A 19,001-nucleotide genomic window follows, 5' to 3' on the forward strand; every position below is an offset into this window, starting at 1 on the left:
TCTGGGGTGTCAAAAATAAGAGAAAACCTATCTCCAGGGATTTCTCTGGTTAAAATTCGTGACTGTCAAAGGACTATAGGAGAAGCACCCTGGAGGTCATGGCCAGATGCACACTGAATTAGTCCTATGCCTTGGGTGCTTGGGGACAAGAGGGCCTACTGGAAAAAAGATCTGCAGAGGTAACCAGGACTAGCTACACGGCTGTTAGTGGCTGGCGCAGCAGTGACAAAACCAAACCAAAGACTCAGGCAGCTTCTACAGGTGAAGTCATAACTCCCAACAGAACAAATCAGCTGTTTGCTGAAGAACACTGGATGAGGGCCCTTGGTTCATCAGCAAGGCTTACTCACGACAGGTGGTTTTACTACAAAAGAACCTGACTGAAACCAATGAAGGCTCACTCAGGTGCAAGCTGACAGGGCAGCAGTGGACAGGGCTGAAGACAGGCCAGGGATGGAAAGAAGACATTACAGATTATAGACTATTGCAGGCTCGGTAACTTGCCTGAGAGTGATGAGTAAGTTCTGATGTTGCGGGGTTTAGTGGGCTCACATCAGATGAAGCATGAGCTAGCTAAGCATAAGTATCTTTGTCTTCTGCTTCATCAGAACCTTACTTCCCAGCCAACCCTTCCCACCAAAACAGATGTACTCTGAAGCTTTAATACAGTTTGGGCTCCATGCTGACAGTGCAGAACACAGCTGGCTGACGGTTCTGTAAGAGACTTTCTATTACATACACATATAGCTAAGGAGCAAGGATTACTGCCTGAGCGTGCCCTCGTGCCCTCAGTCCCTCTTACCTTTACCAATGCTCTTATCACTCGAAGGTTGAGCCAAACTTCTCTCTACTCCCCTGTTCCTGGCTAAGAACAAAAATGGACCCTAAACCTTCCTCAGGCAATTCTCAAGGGCATAGCTTCCCATCGGCATCCTTAGCAATACTTGTTGAGCAAGGGCAGGCACTCCTCAGGTGTAACTGAAGTAGGGGGCTGCATAGCCACGCACTTCCCGACTCCCACACACTGTGGGATACAACTTGAAGTATGTTGGATTCCACAGCCCATCATCTGCCAGGAACACCTATCTTCTGTCTGTTGCAGAAGACAGCTGTGCACAGGCCCCAAAGGGACCTCAACAAATAGGAATCCCCAAAAACGGAGTATTCAGAATGCCTGTTAATCCGTTATGATTTATTAGCTGTACAGCAGTAGATCCTCCTCCCCAGCTTTCAACCCCATTACATAGTTTATTACAGGTCTCATGTTGGCATCCTAAAATAATGAAAAATATCACACAGTACAGCTAAGTACAAAAATGCATCAACCTAGATTCTGGTAGCTAACTGATGGCTCTCTTAAAAGCAATACACAGAAGAAAAAAAGTGTTTGAAATCAGTCAGACTGAGGCTCTTTAAAAAACACATATCAACATGTGACAATTCATGTGCAAGAATCACTTTTTAAGTTGGTTTGCTTCACATTATTAATAATTTTTTTTTTCCAGATTTGAAGTTTAAATTACTGACCTACTGAAATTTTTTGGCCCAGCTTGTCAGGGTTGCTGTGGCCCATTCATAATCAACTCTTCTGGCTTTAACAGAGATTTAAAAAAATGTAACATTCAGATACAAACAGAGCAAAGAAAATGTTGATGAGGAAATCATAAATGAAAATTATTTGTTCAAGGTTCAAATGCTGGCTCCATGAGCTGGAAATCAGGATTTTTCACACGGGTGTCCGTGACTGGCAGGCAGCAGGCCCAGTGCCCACTGCTACATGATTGTGATCCGATTCGCCATTTACAGACCACTAAGTCTGTATCTGTGGCACCTTAATTTGCAAATAATTAAAATGCTGGGTTTTCTTACACTGCACTTCTTTTCAACCTCTTAATTAATGGAAAAGATTAAAATGTAAAAAAGGTTATTTACAAGCTTGACCATACCAGAAACTTTGCCAAGAAAGAGGCAAAGCTTTCAGGACAGAAACTGATCGTAGCATGCCATCCTACTGGTGTGCAACTGACTCTGAGCAAAGGGAGTCAGGAAAAGCAAAAGCAAAACCAGGTTAAAAGTCTAAGTCTTTCCCAAGTCTGCATTTACAATTAAAAACTCTCTTGGGAAGACCATAGAACTCTGGGAAACCCGTGGCCATTCTGGAGTGGTTTACTAAATCAAGAGAGAGGGCTCAATGTCTCTGTTTCCATCTAAGAAAACTAGTCAGGCATCGACGCTGTCCTCAGCACTTCAGTAAACCCTCAGAGACTTACAACATTCCATGATTTGCTAACATCAAACAAGTTCTAGTTAAATCACATTATTCTAACATCATCCTTGAAGTTTTCGTTCTCAGCATGTTTGGTAAAATGGTGTAAAATTATGCCGTTCCCAAAGCCAAAGAAAGAAAGAAAGAAAAAAAATAAGATTTGGGCCGTTTAAACACAGCCCAATAGTCCTGGTGAGGAGCAAAGCCCCCGTCATCACCGGTCCATCATGCTGAGAATCATCTCAGGCGTGAGGTCTCCGTTGGGGGCGTCTGTGGTGGCTGCCTGAGCCTCTTCTTCTTCCCCCTCCGCAGGCTCGGCATCTGGCTCTTTTTTGACTTCAACTATAATGTTCTCAATTGCACCTGTATTCTGATCTTCAACCTGAATGATGGCTGTTGCTGGCAAAGAAGGGCAGGAACAAAACAAATGGTACATTAAAGCCCCCAGAGAGTACAGACATTGTTTCAGATGCTGACAGTGAGTGGGATGCAGCAACACAGGAAGCCTTAGCAGTGACGCTTAAGCCAACAGACAGACAAAACGACCCCTGTGAATGTTAAGTGGTCACACATAAAATCCCAATAGGCTAGAAATTGTCAAGATACCAAATACTGCCATTCACCTTCATGGGCCTTCAAACTGCACTTTAAAAATTTTTATTTTCCTTTATATTCTGTATCTAGGATTTATAGTAATGCAAGGCAGGAAAAAAAAATCCACTCCCACACTGTGCATGACAAGGAGTGCTTCACAGAGTATACGATGTGGCTGGTGTTTCTGATCTGTTTCACTGTAGGTGAAATGGCTGGGTGGTTCTAATGTGCAGTTATCCCCTGTGCTATGATGGACATTTATTTAAACACGGGGCTCAGGGAGCATAATTACAGATTAAGGCCTGAATTTAAAGGGAAGACAAAGCCGTTCTGAGGAGATCTAGAGATGCACGAGCAAGAGTAAGACCTACCGCCATCTGGGCACTGTGCTAGAGGGGACACCCTGGGACAATCCTTTCACTTGAATTTTTTCTCCTTCCCTCTTCTTCCCATGTAGCTCAGGCCAGCCTCAGCCTCCCAGGTGTTGGGACTGTGGCTGGTAGTAGCACTCTCGGCTTTCCGGGCCTGAAGTCCTCCGGCAGAACAGCCTGTCTCCTCACTGCTTCACCCCTTCCTTCCTTGAAAGCCTGGCTCTCTTCTACTCATAACCATGTCAGCGCTGACATGTGACCACGTGACGGTGACCTTGGTTGTTTTATAATCCCTCCCAAAGTAACAGCAAACCCATCTTGCAGGACATTAGTACCCTTCTCCTCTAGACTTTTGCACCTGTAATAGGCTTTTTAGAGACTGCCTCAGATGTTACTCAGTTAGAAAAAAAAAATCTTCCTTAAAAAAAAAAAAAAAAGCTTCCTGAGCATCTGCGCCTGTGTGACCTTCCCTTGTTCTCAAAGCTCAGTCCCCATCTTCACAAGAACACAGTCAGCTCCCTCACATGAGATGCTACTGAGCCAAGGCAAGCAACTTACGCTGGTTCTGTTTGGGCTGGTTGGTTCTTCCAGGAGGTCGCCCTCTTCTCTTCTTGGCAGGTGGTGGGGCTGGGGCTGCAGGCTGAGGTGGAGGCTGAGGCTGAGGCTGAGGCTCTGGCTCAGGTTCAATTTCTACAGCAGGCTCCTCCTCCTCCTCATTGTCATCGAGATCCGGCTCAGCATTTTCTTCTCAAGAAATCAAAGCACAGGTGGTGGTTCAAGCAGAGTGGTGAAAGAAACAGAAAGCAGACAGTTAAATGTTCTGAAAACAGTTCTACACTTCCTAAGGATAGGTCCTGGGCTGGGCATGACAGTGCACACCTTTGGTCCCAGTGGCTGGCAGGCAGATTGCTGTGTGCTCAAGGCCAGCCTGGTCTCTACATACTGAGTTACAGGATAGCCATGGAGAGACCATGTATCAAAAAAGAAAAATACCTACTTCCACATTTTTTGTGAGCTGCTTAGTGTAAGAATATTGAGTACTCATGTAAGTATTTAGGTATACTGTGTCTAAGAACAAGAATGCCAAGAGTGATGGTGGTGCACACCTTTAATTCTAGCATTCAAGAGGCAGAAACAGGTGGATCTCTGCGTTCAAGGACTACAGAGAAATCTTGTTTCAAAAAAACAAAACAAACAAAAAAGTTGACTTTCAAACCATACAGACAGCTTCAATTTTTTCAATTTTTTTTATCAATTATGTAACAAACTACAAAATAGCCCTTAAACAAGTAATAACAAATATTTCTCTTATACAAAGACAAAGCAGGAGACTGAGCTTAAGTTGAAGCACAGAGAGGGAGATGCTCATGTCTGACTGGACAGAGGCAGGAGCATATGGGGGTACGCACACACACACTTATATGAGGAGGAAATACAGAAACTGCTGATGCAGTGTGAGTCCTGTTTACTAAGGTAAGAGGCAGAATTCTGGAACTGTTTTCTCTTGCTGATCCTCTTGTCTCCAATTCCTAAATTTATAAGCGGATGCTTGCTGGGCGGTGGTGGCGCACGCCTTTAATCCCAGCACTTGGGAGGCAGAGGCAGGTGGATTTCTGAGTTCAAGAGTTCGAGGCTAGCCTGGTCTACAGAGTGAGTTCCAGGACAGCCAGGGCTACCAACCAACCAACCAAAAAAAGTGGATGCCATTATTATTTAATGCAGTGCTGGGGATTGAATTCAGAGCTTTGTGCGTGTTTGGCAAATACTACTGAGCTACATCCCCAGTCTTTAAAACTATTAAATGTAAAAAGGGTGAATTAAGAGAATACCAACAAGGAAGCAGATATTAAGGCTTTGAAGTCTCAGATCTCTTACTTGGGTGTACTGACGTGTCTATAGCACTTGCAATCCAACAGTGCTTCGAGGATTAAGAAAAGAGACAACTGCATATGGTCGTGTAGATATACAATATTCAGTTCATGAAAGGCTGAGGCAAGAGACATGGAAGTTTGGAGCCACCCTGGGTTATCCTCTCTATAAATACCGCCTGTATATTGTTCACTACAATATAAAACGTTCCTTATATTAGGTTTCATATTAGGTTTCAGTTAAGAGGAGTTATGCAGAGCTGAAGAGACAGCCCGGCTCGGAAAGTGCTTGTCATGAAAACGTGAGGACTTCAGAATGTGATCATCACCACCCACATTTTAAAAAAAAAAGACCTTGGAGCAGAAAGGATTGCCCAGTGGTTAAGGGCACTTCCTGCTCTTGAGTTCAGTTCCTAGCATTCACAATAGGTGGCTCACTAGTAACTCCAACTCCAGGGGATCCAGGCTTCCACTGGAGTCTGAATTCATGTCACATACCTATTTCCCCACATACACATAATATTAAAAGGTTAAATACTAATAAATAGCTTGGAGTGGTGGTATGTGCAAATAATCCTAGCACTTGGGAAATATCTCAGGGCTATCCCTGGGGTGTGACCTCTGGCCTGCACGTGTGCCTGTGCACGCGCACACGCACGCACACACACACAGAGCATACCCCTTATTTACAGGAAAGGAGAGAAACTCACACTGCTGGAGGAGGAATTCAAGCCTCTGACATCAGTCTGAGGTAGTTTTGTTATCTACACTTCCAGAGAGTATTTATCACCCCTTGCCCAACACTGTGGCACAAAGGCACTGCCTGCTCTCCTCCAAGCCGCACAGGTTATTAACACTCACTCACTTTCTCTGGAAAGAATGTTTAAAGTTAGAGCTGTGGTAAATGCCTCATCTTCAAGATAAAATGCTTCATGTTCCATGGGACTGAGACACTGAGTGAAAAGAACACACTGTAGGTGGCAGTGTGCCGGAAACAGGATGCTTCCTTGTGGAGCTCACTCAAACCTCCACTGCCCTATGCCTCGAAAATTTAAAAAAAAAATCCAGCTAGAAATGGGGGGAAATGCAGAGCAAGGTTAGCAAGGTCAAAAAGGTTTCAAAGGTTTTTGGCTTTGAGAAAGTTTGGATAAATTCTGTAGTCAATCTGTGCAGATGGCTAACAGATAGGAATTATAGTGTAAACAAGACTATATGGCCTTCGCTAGCAATAGGATGCAGTCAGATGACTCCAGTGTTCTAGGGGAAGGAAAGAGACAGTATTTCTAAGACCTATGAGTGAAACCAATGGTGAAGTCAAAACAAAGAACTGTGCAGATCGACTAGAGGCTGTCAGCAGTTTCTTCAGAGACAGAACGTGAACATGATGAACAGCATGGTTCCAGGGAAAGAGAGGCAGACACTGCAGAGTCTACAGCAGCAGGGAGCTCTGCAGCAAACAACTACGAGCTCTGCAACCTCATGCTTCTTGTCATCACTTCTAACTTCTGGGCGTCGTCCAACATTTCTTGATGCTAGGGCTAGTCTTGAACTTGCTGTGTGGTAAGGCTGGCAGCAACCTCTGCTTCCACCTCCACGAGCACCACTTGGCTTTAGACAGATTATACGCGTAAAGGAAGAGGAGCCTCCTTGCCTCTACACAGTGAACCTGACACACATTTACTGTAAACTGGGCCTCCCATGTATCACCGCTAATCAAATCCACAATGACCACTTACCACTATCAGAGGAGTCTTCTTTTTTAGACCGCATCTTCCTTTTCCTTCCTCGCTTGCTCTTCTTTGTCTCTCCTCCATTTTCCCCTTCTACACCATCGGGACCAGCACAGTTATCTGCATGTCTTGCCATTGTATTCTGACAAAAGGAAAAAACCTTGTTTCACACTACTAAAAAAAACTAAGTTCAGACTGACAGTTCTCTTAATTTTAATTGAACAAAAACAAACTTTGAGGATTCCATAGTTTCAAAATTCTGCTAACTGTACTGAACATGTTCCTCACATCCCATTCAGGAAAGATGGATGGCATCTGTAGCAGATGCTACAGAGATGGGGAAAGAGATCGAGAGGAAAGGAGTGAGGAAGCACAGTAACAAGTAGAGGTGTGGGGTGTGGTACTGAGCTCAGTGCCTGTAGTCAGAGAAACTCAGGGAAGTTTCGGAATAGGTAGCCAGTCAGAGAGCCAAGTCAGACTCCAACTAGTTAGGGATGGGATGGAACACAAGAGTTCAATCCACTCAAGGAAATAAATGCTTTTTTACCATCATCCTACTCAAAGATGCTGCAGTCATCTTGACAGAAGGATAGAAGACCCTGAGACAGGAATAAATCTTTTCCAATGGCAAAGAATCTCTACATTTATTATGACTTCAGTGGTAAAAACTGCATTCTGTAACAGCAGATCAAGCACGTGATATTAATAACCGTAATAGGAACCCGACCCTTACCCGGCGTGTGAATGTTTTCCCACACTTAGAACAGACAAAGGCTGCAGGGACAAAGTTGGGATCGTGATAGCGCTTGAAATGCATGTCAAGGAGCTGCTTCTGGCGGAAGGTCTTGTCGCAGTGGCTGCAGGCGTAAGGCTTCTCCCCTGTGTGAGTGCGCTTGTGCATGATCATGTGCCTCTCCTGAAACAGAACTGCTTGTCAGAAAGGCCTCAGAGTCACAGGGCTGTTACCCTAGCTGCTACGCATGCATCCCTATGCCTTTTATCCTCAAGAGTTAACTCTTTGTTCTGATGGTAACAGTATATTCACAGGAAAGCAAAAGTGCGTCCCTACAAACCCAGCACAGAGAAAGCAGCTCACCTGTGTTGGGCTGCTTTTCTAACTCCAGTTTAAGAATCATTCCGGGGCCAGATTCTTCTCTCAAGTCTTGGACTTAATACCCTTGGTATTTTTTGGTTTGCTTTTTTTTTTTTTTCCAGGCATAGTCTCCTATAATCAAGGCTGGACTCTAATTCACTATATAGTCAAGAAGGACTGCCTTTCCCAAGTGCAGAGATTACAGGTGTGTGCCATCACACCAGGCAAAAAGTACCTATATAAAAATTGTAATCTTTTTACAATATTGGGGGTATCACCAGGCAACTATTCTACAACTGAGCCATACCCACCCCTCTTCAAGAAAGAAGCTGGTTGTGTGTCTTAAGATATTAATTGTGACGAATGTGTATTTGTCACAATGTATATGTATGTAGAGACCCAGATTCAATTGGTAAAGAGTAGCATCTATGATTTTAATAGCATTCCTTATACTTGTCTGAAAAATATTCACCAGGTGTATCTCTAAATTTGAGGCTACCCTACTCTACAAAGAGATTACACAAAGAAACCATATCTCAATTAAAAAAAAAAAAGGACCATACTAGTCACATGATACTTGACATGGATAGAGCATCAATGGCTTTTTTTTTAAATCCTTTTTTTTTTAAAGTTTATTTATTTATGAGTACACTGTCGCTGTCTTCAGACACACCAGAAGAGGGCATCAGATCCCATTACAAATGGTTGTGAGCCAGCATGTGGTTGCTGGGAATTGAACTCAGGACCTCCAGAAGAACAACCAGTGCTCTTAACCGCTGAGCCATCTCCCAGCCCGGTCAATGGCTTTCTAACTAACACAGCACCTACCTGTCTACAGGCATAGTCACACTGGTCACACTTGAAGCGCTTCTCATTTTTGTGTGATTTTTGATGTTGGATGAGAGCATATCGCTCATGAAACACAGCATCACAGTAGCGACATTTTTTGCCCTGCTCAATATAGGAATGCTGCTTTCGCAAGTGAACACCTGCAAACAAAATATAAAGCCAAGTTAAACTTGGAAAAAACACAAATTAAATGTTTCAACAAGTTAGTACTATACTTAATTTACTTCTTAAGAACATGAGATCAGAAGTAAAACCTTCGGTCAGCAGGCGTGCGAGCCTGAGCCAGCCCTCAGCCTGCTCCGTCCCCATCCAACAGTGACCTCAGGCGGGGACAACAGGTCAAAGACGGAAGCCTGAAGACTGCACCGGACACAGAAGCAACCAGAAGTGCTGAGCAATCTAGGAAGTGAGAGCAGTGCGGGTGTGTGTGTGTGTGTGTGTGTGTGTGTGTGTGTGTCACTAAACGTGAGGTGCAGAGTAAAGTGGGTGCTAGAGAGAACACCCAGTAATGACAAAGCCACTTACTGAGGTGAGGAATAGTGGAAAGGGGTTAAGACCAAGCTGTGTCTGTTCTGGCATTGAAGTACAGGTCATTCTAGACCTACAGCTTGGCAGACATTGCATCTGAAACAATGACATTAAAATAGGGATGGGAACAGAAAAAGATAGTCTGGTACTAAAACTGGAGTGGAACCAGGAAGCTGATGAGGTCACTAAGACAAAAGGCCAAGAGTAAAAACTTGTATGGTCAGGCTTGCTTTGCTGTTGAGTCAGGGTCTCTATGACTCAAACAGGTTACAATGTAGACCAGGCTGGCCTGGAACTCACTGAGATGCCTGCCTAAGCATCTCCTGAATGCTGGGATTAGAAGCCTTCACCACCACACCAAGCGTGGATTAGGCTTTAAATCTAAGAGTTAAGGCCACTGAGAAGAAGGAACAGTTTTTAAAAGGGGGGAAAGGGGAGGAACTACCAAAGAGAGAAATCCAATAGTCCTTTAATCATAGAAGCTGAGGAAAGAAAGTGCTTTACAGGGAGTGCAGTGCACTTGTTGTTGGGGGAGGTGCTGTCAGAGGAACACATGAAGTGAGCAGTGTTTCAGCGAGGCCCTTTACTGGAATGCCAGCAGACAGTGCAGATAAAAGGGACACTGAAGACAGGGAAGGAAAGACTACAGGGGACACAACTGTTCACTACAGTTGGCTGGAAGGAGTGAGTTAAACCTCGAGTTGGGGATGTAACTCAGTGAGAAACGGCCTACCCATCACACAACATGACCTGGATTTAACTTCCAGAAATATAGGATGGTGTGGAGTGTGTGTGTGGTGGGATACATCTGGAAAAACTCAGCTCTTTATTTTTAAAACTTTTTGTGGTACTAAAGATTGAATACAGGGCCCTACACATGCCAGGTAAGCACTTGACCACTGAAGTTTGTCACCAGCCTTCTTTTTTTAAAACAAAACAAAACAAAACAAAAAAGCCCTTTGAGACAGGCTCTCTTTACATAGGCGCAGACAGGTCCTGAAATTGTTATCCTTTGTCTCAGATTCTTGAGCAGCTAAGATGATTTGTCTATACCATGAGGCGTCATTCACAATAATTCTTTTGTGGATAGGAGAGAAGTAAGTACAACAACTTGAAAAGAAAGACCCAGGAGTACGAGTGTGAAGGTAAACAAAATAATAATGAAAATACATAAGGAAACAGAAAGGTGGGGCTGAGGGTGAAGGGACAGGCACAGATAAAGAGAGCCGCACCAGCTCCTGAGGGCAGACAGGAAAGGTGAAGGTACATGTAGATACAAGAAGACTGTAGTTGGTTTTATAACAGGCAATTTCACCCTACTGCCTTTCTACTCTAAGAACAAAAAAACAGAAAGTTAGTAGTTAAGAGAAAGGGAGAGAGGTGTCTAACTCTACTGCATCACGGTACCTCCTACAGAGCAGAGCCACAGGATCTGTGCCACAGACGGATTCATATACTAAGGAATGATAGGAGCTGCCCTGAGAGAGCGACTCAGGAGGAGAGCAGCCCACATTAGGATTATGAACACATTGACATGCAAAGCCAGTGTCTCTCCCAGAAAGACAAGAGGACCAGGTGGACCAGGTTCAAATCCCCAGCATGGGAGGTGGGGAGAAAGAGAAACCACATACTTCATACCCTCATCTCTGAGCTCATAGAGGCTGGACTAGGACATCCAGTGTCCTGCTCTACCTAGTACTCTGCACATTACTCCTGAGATGGCCTAGGTACCATCAACAAAACACAACAACCCCTGAAGATCAAAATAAGACATAAAACCAAACCAGACAAACAAACCGGCCTGAAAAAACGCAGGGGCATCTGCCCAGCTGTGGCACTCATAAACTGTACTACTGGCACATCTCTGGGAGCACTGGGCTCACCACAGTACTAAAACGAGAGTAAGATATGTATGCCTTGCTTACTTAAATACTTAAGTTATACTTATCATTTAGTAAAACAGGGCCTACTAATTTTTAATTTGGGTAAGGCTAGGCTTAAACCCCCAAAATCAAAGGATTCTCCTGCTTAAGACTTCTGAGAAACTGGGACCAACAGGTACATGTCATCAAGTAATCTCTTTATCTTCTGTCCGAGATATTCTCACATAACTCAGGCTGGCCTTGAATTTCTGATTCTTCTGCTTCAACTTTCCCAATGCTGGCACTTACTATGCCTGACTTCTGTATTTCTTTAGTAAGAAAGATGAAGAGAGAACTCTAGATGATTCTATGTGCAAGCATGTGTTACACTAAATTCTCTGTAGATGAATTCTCCTTCTATGTAATTCTGGCTTGTCAATGCACAGGAATAGTTACCACCAAACCAATACTATATTCCAATTATTCACAGAATGTACAAATACTCTTGAAAAACCTGAAGGAAACTGACCATATTTGAAACATGTTACTTCACTATTTAGAGAATGAAAGCTATTACAGGCATACTGTTTCCCATTACAGTTCCCACTACCTTATGTATAATCTATATTCTGGATATATCTAACTTGTAGTTTCACTCCAATAAAGAGAAATAAGATAGGGGGAGGGGGAGCTAAGCAACACATTCATTAACATATACAAAGTTTGAGTTTAAGGTCAAGTTTTTATCTTCTTTTTTTTTTTTTCATAAATTCTTTGTCTCTAATATATCTACTTACCCAAGTCACTTTTTCGGGCTATGACAGTGTCACAATGGGGACAATGAAATTTGGCCACATTTTCTGTGTGCTTCTGTAAAATGTGCATCTTCATAGTACCACTCTGGGTAAACCGAGCATGACAAATATAACATTCATAAGGTTTTTCCCCTTAAAAGGAAATACAGAATGAACAAATTAAATGAGTAAGTACTATATAGCTTCGTAGGTGAATAGTGGAGTGGTAGACACATACGTTAGTTAGGCCATATAAAATCTAAGACATTGCTTGAAAAAGCTAAAGCTTGGTGTAATTAATTAATTGTTCAAATCATGCCTATCTTCAGAATTAGCAAACAAATTCTATACCTGTGCTCTGCTCAGCTTTCTACACTCTTCTATTTTAGGACAGTATTTCTTATGGCGAAGCTTACCTGGGGGAGGGGGGGGACGAAGACACTAGAACTAAATTGTTCTTCTGCTTTTATTTTTTCAAACAGGGTCTTGTCTTGCTGCCGAGGATGGTTTGGCACCAGAGATCCTCTTACCTTCAGTCCCAAGTGTGATGATTATAGCCCTGTGCTCTGACACTGAGCACAAGCCTTTCGTTTTACAAAAATGATGGTACTTAGAAACCAAGTATGTTAGATAATCTATCCAGACTTATTATTTTGTGAAACTTGAAACAAGGAATCACTATGTAGCCCTGGCTAGTCTGGAATTTGCCACGTAGACCACGCTGGTCTCAAACTCAAAAGATCTGCTTGCCTTTGCTGGGATTAGAAGTGTGTACCACCACATCCAGCTTCTACCCAGACTTTTAAAGATAAGCATGAGATTTTAACTTCATTTGATATCTCCCTTAAAAGAACCATTTTCACATTATAAGATTCAAATAAAACTGCCCTCAACTGTATTTTCAGAACCATCAATTCAGAGGATATGCCAGAGCTTTTCTTAATAATCTTCCATTCAGGTAAGCCCTGGCTGCACACGGCAGTTTACAGGATTCACTGAAGAGCGGCTCATTAGTACCAGGAGGGGAGAAGTCCTACCTGAATGGGTTCTCATATGCCTTTTCAGCTTGTATGTGTCCCTGCTGGCATAACTGCACAAACTGCACTGGAACGGGCGCTCTCCAGTATGAGAGCGAATGTGTCGTTTTAATTTGCTGACCTGAAACATGAAAGCAACCGAACGAACCTCTTACACTTCTGTTAACATGGACTATAATATGAACTCTATGGCTTAGGTACAATACCTTAATTTGGGGGCACTAAGGTTAGGAAAGGTCTCTTTACTGCAGCCTGTGTTTCCTCTCAGCAGTGTTACAATCCAAGGAGATGGGGTAAATGGACAGGACACAGATCAGGCAAACTGTCACACTAATAATCGAGTCAGGTGATGAGGTATATTAGTCTCTACTATGTGTGTGTGTGTGTGTGTGTGTGTGTGTGTGTGTGTGTGCTGGTCCTGAAGAGTGAACCCAGGGACTTGTATAAGGCAAGAGCTCTCTACCACTCAGCCACGTCTCCAGCCCTTTTATTCTGTTTGAAACATTCACAATACTCTAGTGAATAACTCATATCTACTTTATATATACATTAATTTCCTACAAAATTCAACTCCAAGCTCGTTTTAATTCCCCTACCCGCTTTCCCCTCATTTCTATTTCCTAGATAGGCTGAAATTTACCAATCTGATTTCTCTTCCTTGCCACTTGTCACACTTTCTGTCTCTTAGTAAGTACCCTATCCCAAACTATGAGTTTCAAAGTTCTTTGAGTATTCATAATTAATGTCTGTCTGAAATTTTCGGAAAAAGTCTTCTGATTTTAAGAGAAAACCCCTCCCACACCCCTGAGAATTATATATTAAATTTTCTTATGCTCCTCCACTCACCAGTAGTAGCGCCTCACCCCCATGCCTGCCTCATTTACCACATAGTCTCACAATACTCAACAGAACACATCCCTCTATATACATTCAAATTTTTCTTTAACTTTTCATTCACATTTAGTCTGATGGTAAAACTTTGAAATCAACTTGTAATCGTCATTTGTTTATGCCCTTTGGAAAAATTTGTAACCTTTTCTGTCTAAAGATGTAATAGAGGGCCAGGCATGGTGGCACATGCCTTTAATTCCAGCACTCAGGAGATGGAGGCAGGCGGATCTCTGAGTTCGAACAGTCCAGTCTACAGATCGAGTTCTAGGACAACCAGGGATACCCCAAGAAACTCCATCTCAAAACAAAAACAAAACAACAACAACAAAATCACATAAATGGTTTTACTGTTATTTCAGTCATTTCACCACTATCAGATTTGGAACCACCTCAAGGTTTCACAGTTCCTACTATTCTTAGTATAAGGTTGTCTAACTCCAGTTGAAGGAGGTTTAAAACTATTATTACTATTTCACTCTTTACAGTGCTGGGGACTCTAGACAGGATCTAGTACTCTACCACTGAGCTATAGCCACAGCCAGTGTCCCAAATTTAAAAATTTGAAGAACCAACACAGCAGCAAGTATCAAATCTGATCCTGATCTCATATGGTGTGTCTCAGTGAAAAGTCACACCATAAGTAACTACATAAAATTACATTTCTGTGCACAAACTTATGCTTACACATTGCCAAGATATCAGTATATTTATGCAAATATTCTAAAATCAAAATAAGGTAGGGCTAGAGAGACAAGACTATCTTCCAAGGACTCACGATTGGGTCACAGCAACTTACAATCAATCCCCTGCAACTCCATCTACAAGGGATCCAGCTTCTTCTGGCCCCAGAACTCCTGTGAACCCAAACCACTCCACACATAATTAAAAAAAATAAAATCTTAACTCATCAACCCCCAACAAATAATCACAAAAAACAAAACCTGAAATAAATCTTGAAGCACCTTTGGTGTTAAGAATCACTGGTAACAGACACACAACTTTCACACTAGTACAAGATGTCAGGAGACTGGAGACACAGCTCAGTGGTCCAGTTCATGCCTAAAGAACTGGGTTCAAACATTGGTCCATGCACAAAATTGTTCATTTCTATATACTTTCTGTTGTTGTTGTTGAGGCAGGGTTTCTTTGTGTAGCCTTGGCTATTCTGGAACACTTGAAATCAGAGATCTGCCTGCCACTGCCTCCCAAGTGCCAGGATTAAAGGTGTGCACCATCACTGCCCAGCCCATACGTCTTTTATATTTGGTCTCTCTCCACTGAACTGCTGGATATTCTCTAAAATAATAAGAAATAAAAAAATAAAAGTCTTTAAGAAATGTTTTAAGGCCTGGCAAACTGACTGAGTAAATCACTTGTTGATGAGCGAGTATCAACCTCAAGACTCACAGGGTCAAAGAAAAACTGCTACAGTCAAGTAGCAGCAGAAGTATCCCCACCCCCAACCCAAGGAGAAAAATAGGAAAGAAAAAAACCAAACAGCTGGGTGTGGAGGAACAGGCCTCTAATCCCAACACTCAGGAGGCAGGGGCAGGCTGACTTCTGTGAGCTCCAGGCCAGCCTGGTATACATAAGTAGTTAGACCTTGTCTCAAATAATTAAAATTTAAAAAGAATAATTTTTGTCTACTTATAATATACTTATTTTCTTCCATTAGCTGTAATTCTTAATACAACAATGAAACAGTAGCATTAAGATCCTAGGTGATGGTGATGATGATGAGACGGGGTCTCTATAGCTCAGGCTGGCTTAAAGCTTGCAGCACTCGACCTACTTCAGCCTCCCAACTGCTGAGGTTATAGGCATGATAGATAGATCACTTCAGTGATTCACAGTTAATTAAGAGAGATTTGCTCTGGCTTCTCACTAGTCTTGTTGGAACTTTACACATTAATGAGAACTGAATTTTCTTGTCCCTCTTCCAGCTCCCTATAAAGTAATACACACACTGCTAATGAGTCTTGTCTTGGATATACTTAACCTCTTATTTTTCAATGTAGTATTTTATTTGGTTGCGTACTAACGATATGTAACCTCTTCCTCTCCCTTTGGCAGTATCCTTATCCAATTTTGGCAATAGGGTAGACTCAAATAATAAAGCCGACCATCATTCCTACACCCTTTTCCCTCTAAGTGATGGGAATCAAACTCAGAGCCTCATGAATGCTGCTCTTGGCAAGCACTGGACCTCACTGATCTATAGCTCCAACCCCAAACCTTCTATTATTACAATCATTAAGATAGGCTCTTAACTATATTTCAGTTGGTTTCAACCTCAGTATCTAGTCCAAGGTAATTTCAAACTCAATTCTCAACCTATCCAATGCTAAGACCAAAGGGGTATACACCAAACCTTCCATTTTGAAATGACTTGGGTACTGTTATTTCTTCAAAGTATAGGAGAACTTTCTGGTACTAATATATGGAAGCGGTATTTTTATTTATTTTTGTTAAGATAGAGTCAGTGTCTGTCTCTCTCTCTCTCTCTCTTTCTATGTCTGGCTGTCCTGGTACTCACTATGAAGACCAGGCTAGCCTTGAACTCATAGAGACCCATCTGCTTTTGGTTCCTAGGTGCTGGGACTAAGGGCATGCATTAGCATGCTCAGCCTTAGAATAGGTATTCTTAAAAACGAACAAAAAAGCCCACCATGGTCTAAGAAAAGCTCCCAATAATAAACAACTAGACACTCACTTCTACACTGGCATAGTCACACATGGAACACTTAAAAGGTTTCTCATGAGTGTGTTTATAACGACGATGCCGCACCAATTCTCCACTGGTCACAAAGGCCATGTCACAGTCTGGGCACTTGTGAGGACGAGTACCTAAAGGAAGGAGGGAATAACAGGAATTAATGACACCTTACATGACAGGGTTCAGTATATGGCTAAAGCTATTGCATAAGCTGAAAGCAGCTCTCTCTACCAGCTACAGGAAGCCCTGGACAAATTTGTCATCACTCGCCCCTAGGATGGGAGAACACATGCTAAGCTTTTAGTCTCTGCTAATTATTTGATTCTAGTGTTGTTTGAATAGAAAAATCCTTCTTACTCCTATTTTTTAAATATACTGATTACTAAGAATCCAACCATTAATAGAAATTCCAGTGTATTTAAGTCCTTACTAAATGTAACAGCATAAATGGGCAGTGGTGGTACACCTTTAATCCCAGCACTTGGGAGACCAAGGCAGGGTCAAGGGGAGGTCTGAGTTTGAGGCCAGCCTGGTCTACATACTAAATTCCAGGACAGATAGGGCTACATTGAACCCTGTCTCTAAACACCCCACCACCACCAAAAAAGATTATAATTAGAAAACTCACAATGTCAAGAATGAGAACAGACACCTACAGAAATTATCCTTCCTTCCATCCTTCTTTCTTTCTTTTAAAGGTGAGGTCTTAATACATAAATATATAACCCAGACTGGCCTTAAACTCATATTCGTAGCGCCCAGCCTCCCATGTGCTTAGGTTTACAGGCATAAAACATCATGAAGAACTCTACAAAAATGACTTTCTAAAAAGATGAAGTATAAACAGGGAAGTGCTGATGGAAAAATTACAGTAACTAAGAAATGGAAAGGAAAGCTTATTCACTCGTTAAATTTGTTTCTTCAGTACCACTGAGTTAGAGAATGGAGGAATTCTTTCTATGAAGCGCATGCGCATACACACACACACACACACACACACACACACACACACAAATAAATTTGGTGGCACAGAAGAATAAAACAATTATAAAGGGAGGGAAAGCAGCATAAATTTCAGGAACAAGGTAATCAAAATAATAACTTCTGGTTTTTACCTAGTGTTATTGTGGGAAGAAGAGTTCTGCATCTGGGACAAAGAGCACACCATGTACAAACTGCACTGTGCTGTGGGGCAGGGGTCTCCAACAGGCTCTACATGACCACCATGTCCTGCTCAAGGTTCATGCTTACCAAGTCGTTTTTCATTTGCTGTAACTTTATAGGCAAGAGTACCCACTAGAAGCTGGGCATTGTGGTGCATGCCTTTAATCCCAGCAGTTCAAAGTCAACCTAGCCTACATAGTAAATTTTAGGAAAGACCCTGTCTTAGTAAAACTAAAACAAACAATCCAAAGAATGCCCCCTAGAATGTAATGTAAGCACATTTAGAAAATGAAAAGCTTATTCTTCATCAGGAAGTGGCACTCAAATATGTATGCATTTGACTTTTGCAGGCTTAGTTAACTACATGATTAAGTTTTACCCAATTAACTCTGGATAACCACAGAATGAACTTTTCAAAGCTTAAGTACTAAGTACTTAAGAGTACTCATGTCGCCAGGTGGTGGTGGCGCACGCCTTTAATCTCAGTACTTGGGAGGCACAGGCAGGCGGGATTTCTGAGTTCGAGGCCAGCCTGGTCTACAGAGTGAGTTCCAGGACAGCCAGGGCTACACAGACAGAGAAACCCTGTCTCGAAAAACAAAACAAAACAAGACAAACCAAAACAAGAGTACTCATGTCAATGTACACACACGGATAGATTCTATCAAAGGGTAATAATACAGTGTCTGCAAAGTGCTAGATGCATTTGTGTGTGCGCACGCTATGAAGTGGCCAGATGGCTAAGAATATCCCAACAGATAACACACTACTTATAAAGCAATAGGTAGTCAACAAACTGGCTAATTGTTTGACATGTAAAGTAAGACAATTGACTAATTTAATCTGACAACCAGTATATCGAATCAAAACCAACAATCACCATTTTAAATGGTGAAGATAGAGGAAAGCCTACCCTGAAAGAAGTAGAGACTAAGCTGGGCAGTGGTGGTGCACGCCTTTAATCCCAGCACTTGGGAGGCAGAGGAAGGCAGATTTCTGAGTTCGAGGCCAGCCTGGTCTACAGAGTGAGTTCCAGGACAGCCAGGGCTACACAGAAAAACCCTGTCTCAAACCCCTACCCCACCCCCACCCCCAAAAATGTAGAGACTATGGGAAGAACTGTTCTCCATGAAAACCTGGGTCAGAGGACTTACAAGTACCCAGGCAGAAAGATAAGATCCTGCAGAGTTATCTTAGGGTTTCTACTGCTATGATTAAAAAACAAAAAAACAAAAAAA

General features: G+C 42.4%; 1 protein-coding gene across 4 annotated transcripts in view; it reads right to left on the reverse strand.

Annotated features, from left to right (window-relative positions):
* Positions 1–1,171: 1,171 nt before the first annotated feature.
* Positions 1,172–19,001, reverse strand: part of Ctcf (CCCTC-binding factor) — a 50,200-nt gene continuing 32,370 nt past the window's right edge. The window contains exons 5-12 of one of the 4 annotated variants that reach the window (XM_028768489.1): positions 16,597–16,730; positions 12,993–13,113; positions 11,959–12,108; positions 8,751–8,911; positions 7,563–7,745; positions 6,836–6,971; positions 3,790–3,975; positions 1,172–2,665 (exon numbers count right to left, since the gene is read on the reverse strand). In XM_028768489.1, the coding sequence (XP_028624322.1) occupies positions 2,481–2,665; positions 3,790–3,975; positions 6,836–6,971; positions 7,563–7,745; positions 8,751–8,911; positions 11,959–12,108; positions 12,993–13,113; positions 16,597–16,730 (1,256 nt within the window). In that variant the 3' untranslated portion in view covers positions 1,172–2,480. Of the gene's footprint in view, positions 2,666–3,789; positions 3,979–6,835; positions 6,972–7,562; positions 7,746–8,750; positions 8,912–11,958; positions 12,109–12,992; positions 13,114–16,596; positions 16,731–19,001 lie in introns of all 4 variants that reach the window. The other 3 variants (XM_028768488.1, XM_028768490.1, XM_028768491.1) reach the window with 3 other exon arrangements.

Source organism: Grammomys surdaster, unplaced genomic scaffold, assembly GCF_004785775.1.
Source record: "Grammomys surdaster isolate TR1022 unplaced genomic scaffold, NIH_TR_1.0 187, whole genome shotgun sequence".
NCBI lineage: Eukaryota > Metazoa > Chordata > Mammalia > Rodentia > Muridae > Grammomys > Grammomys surdaster.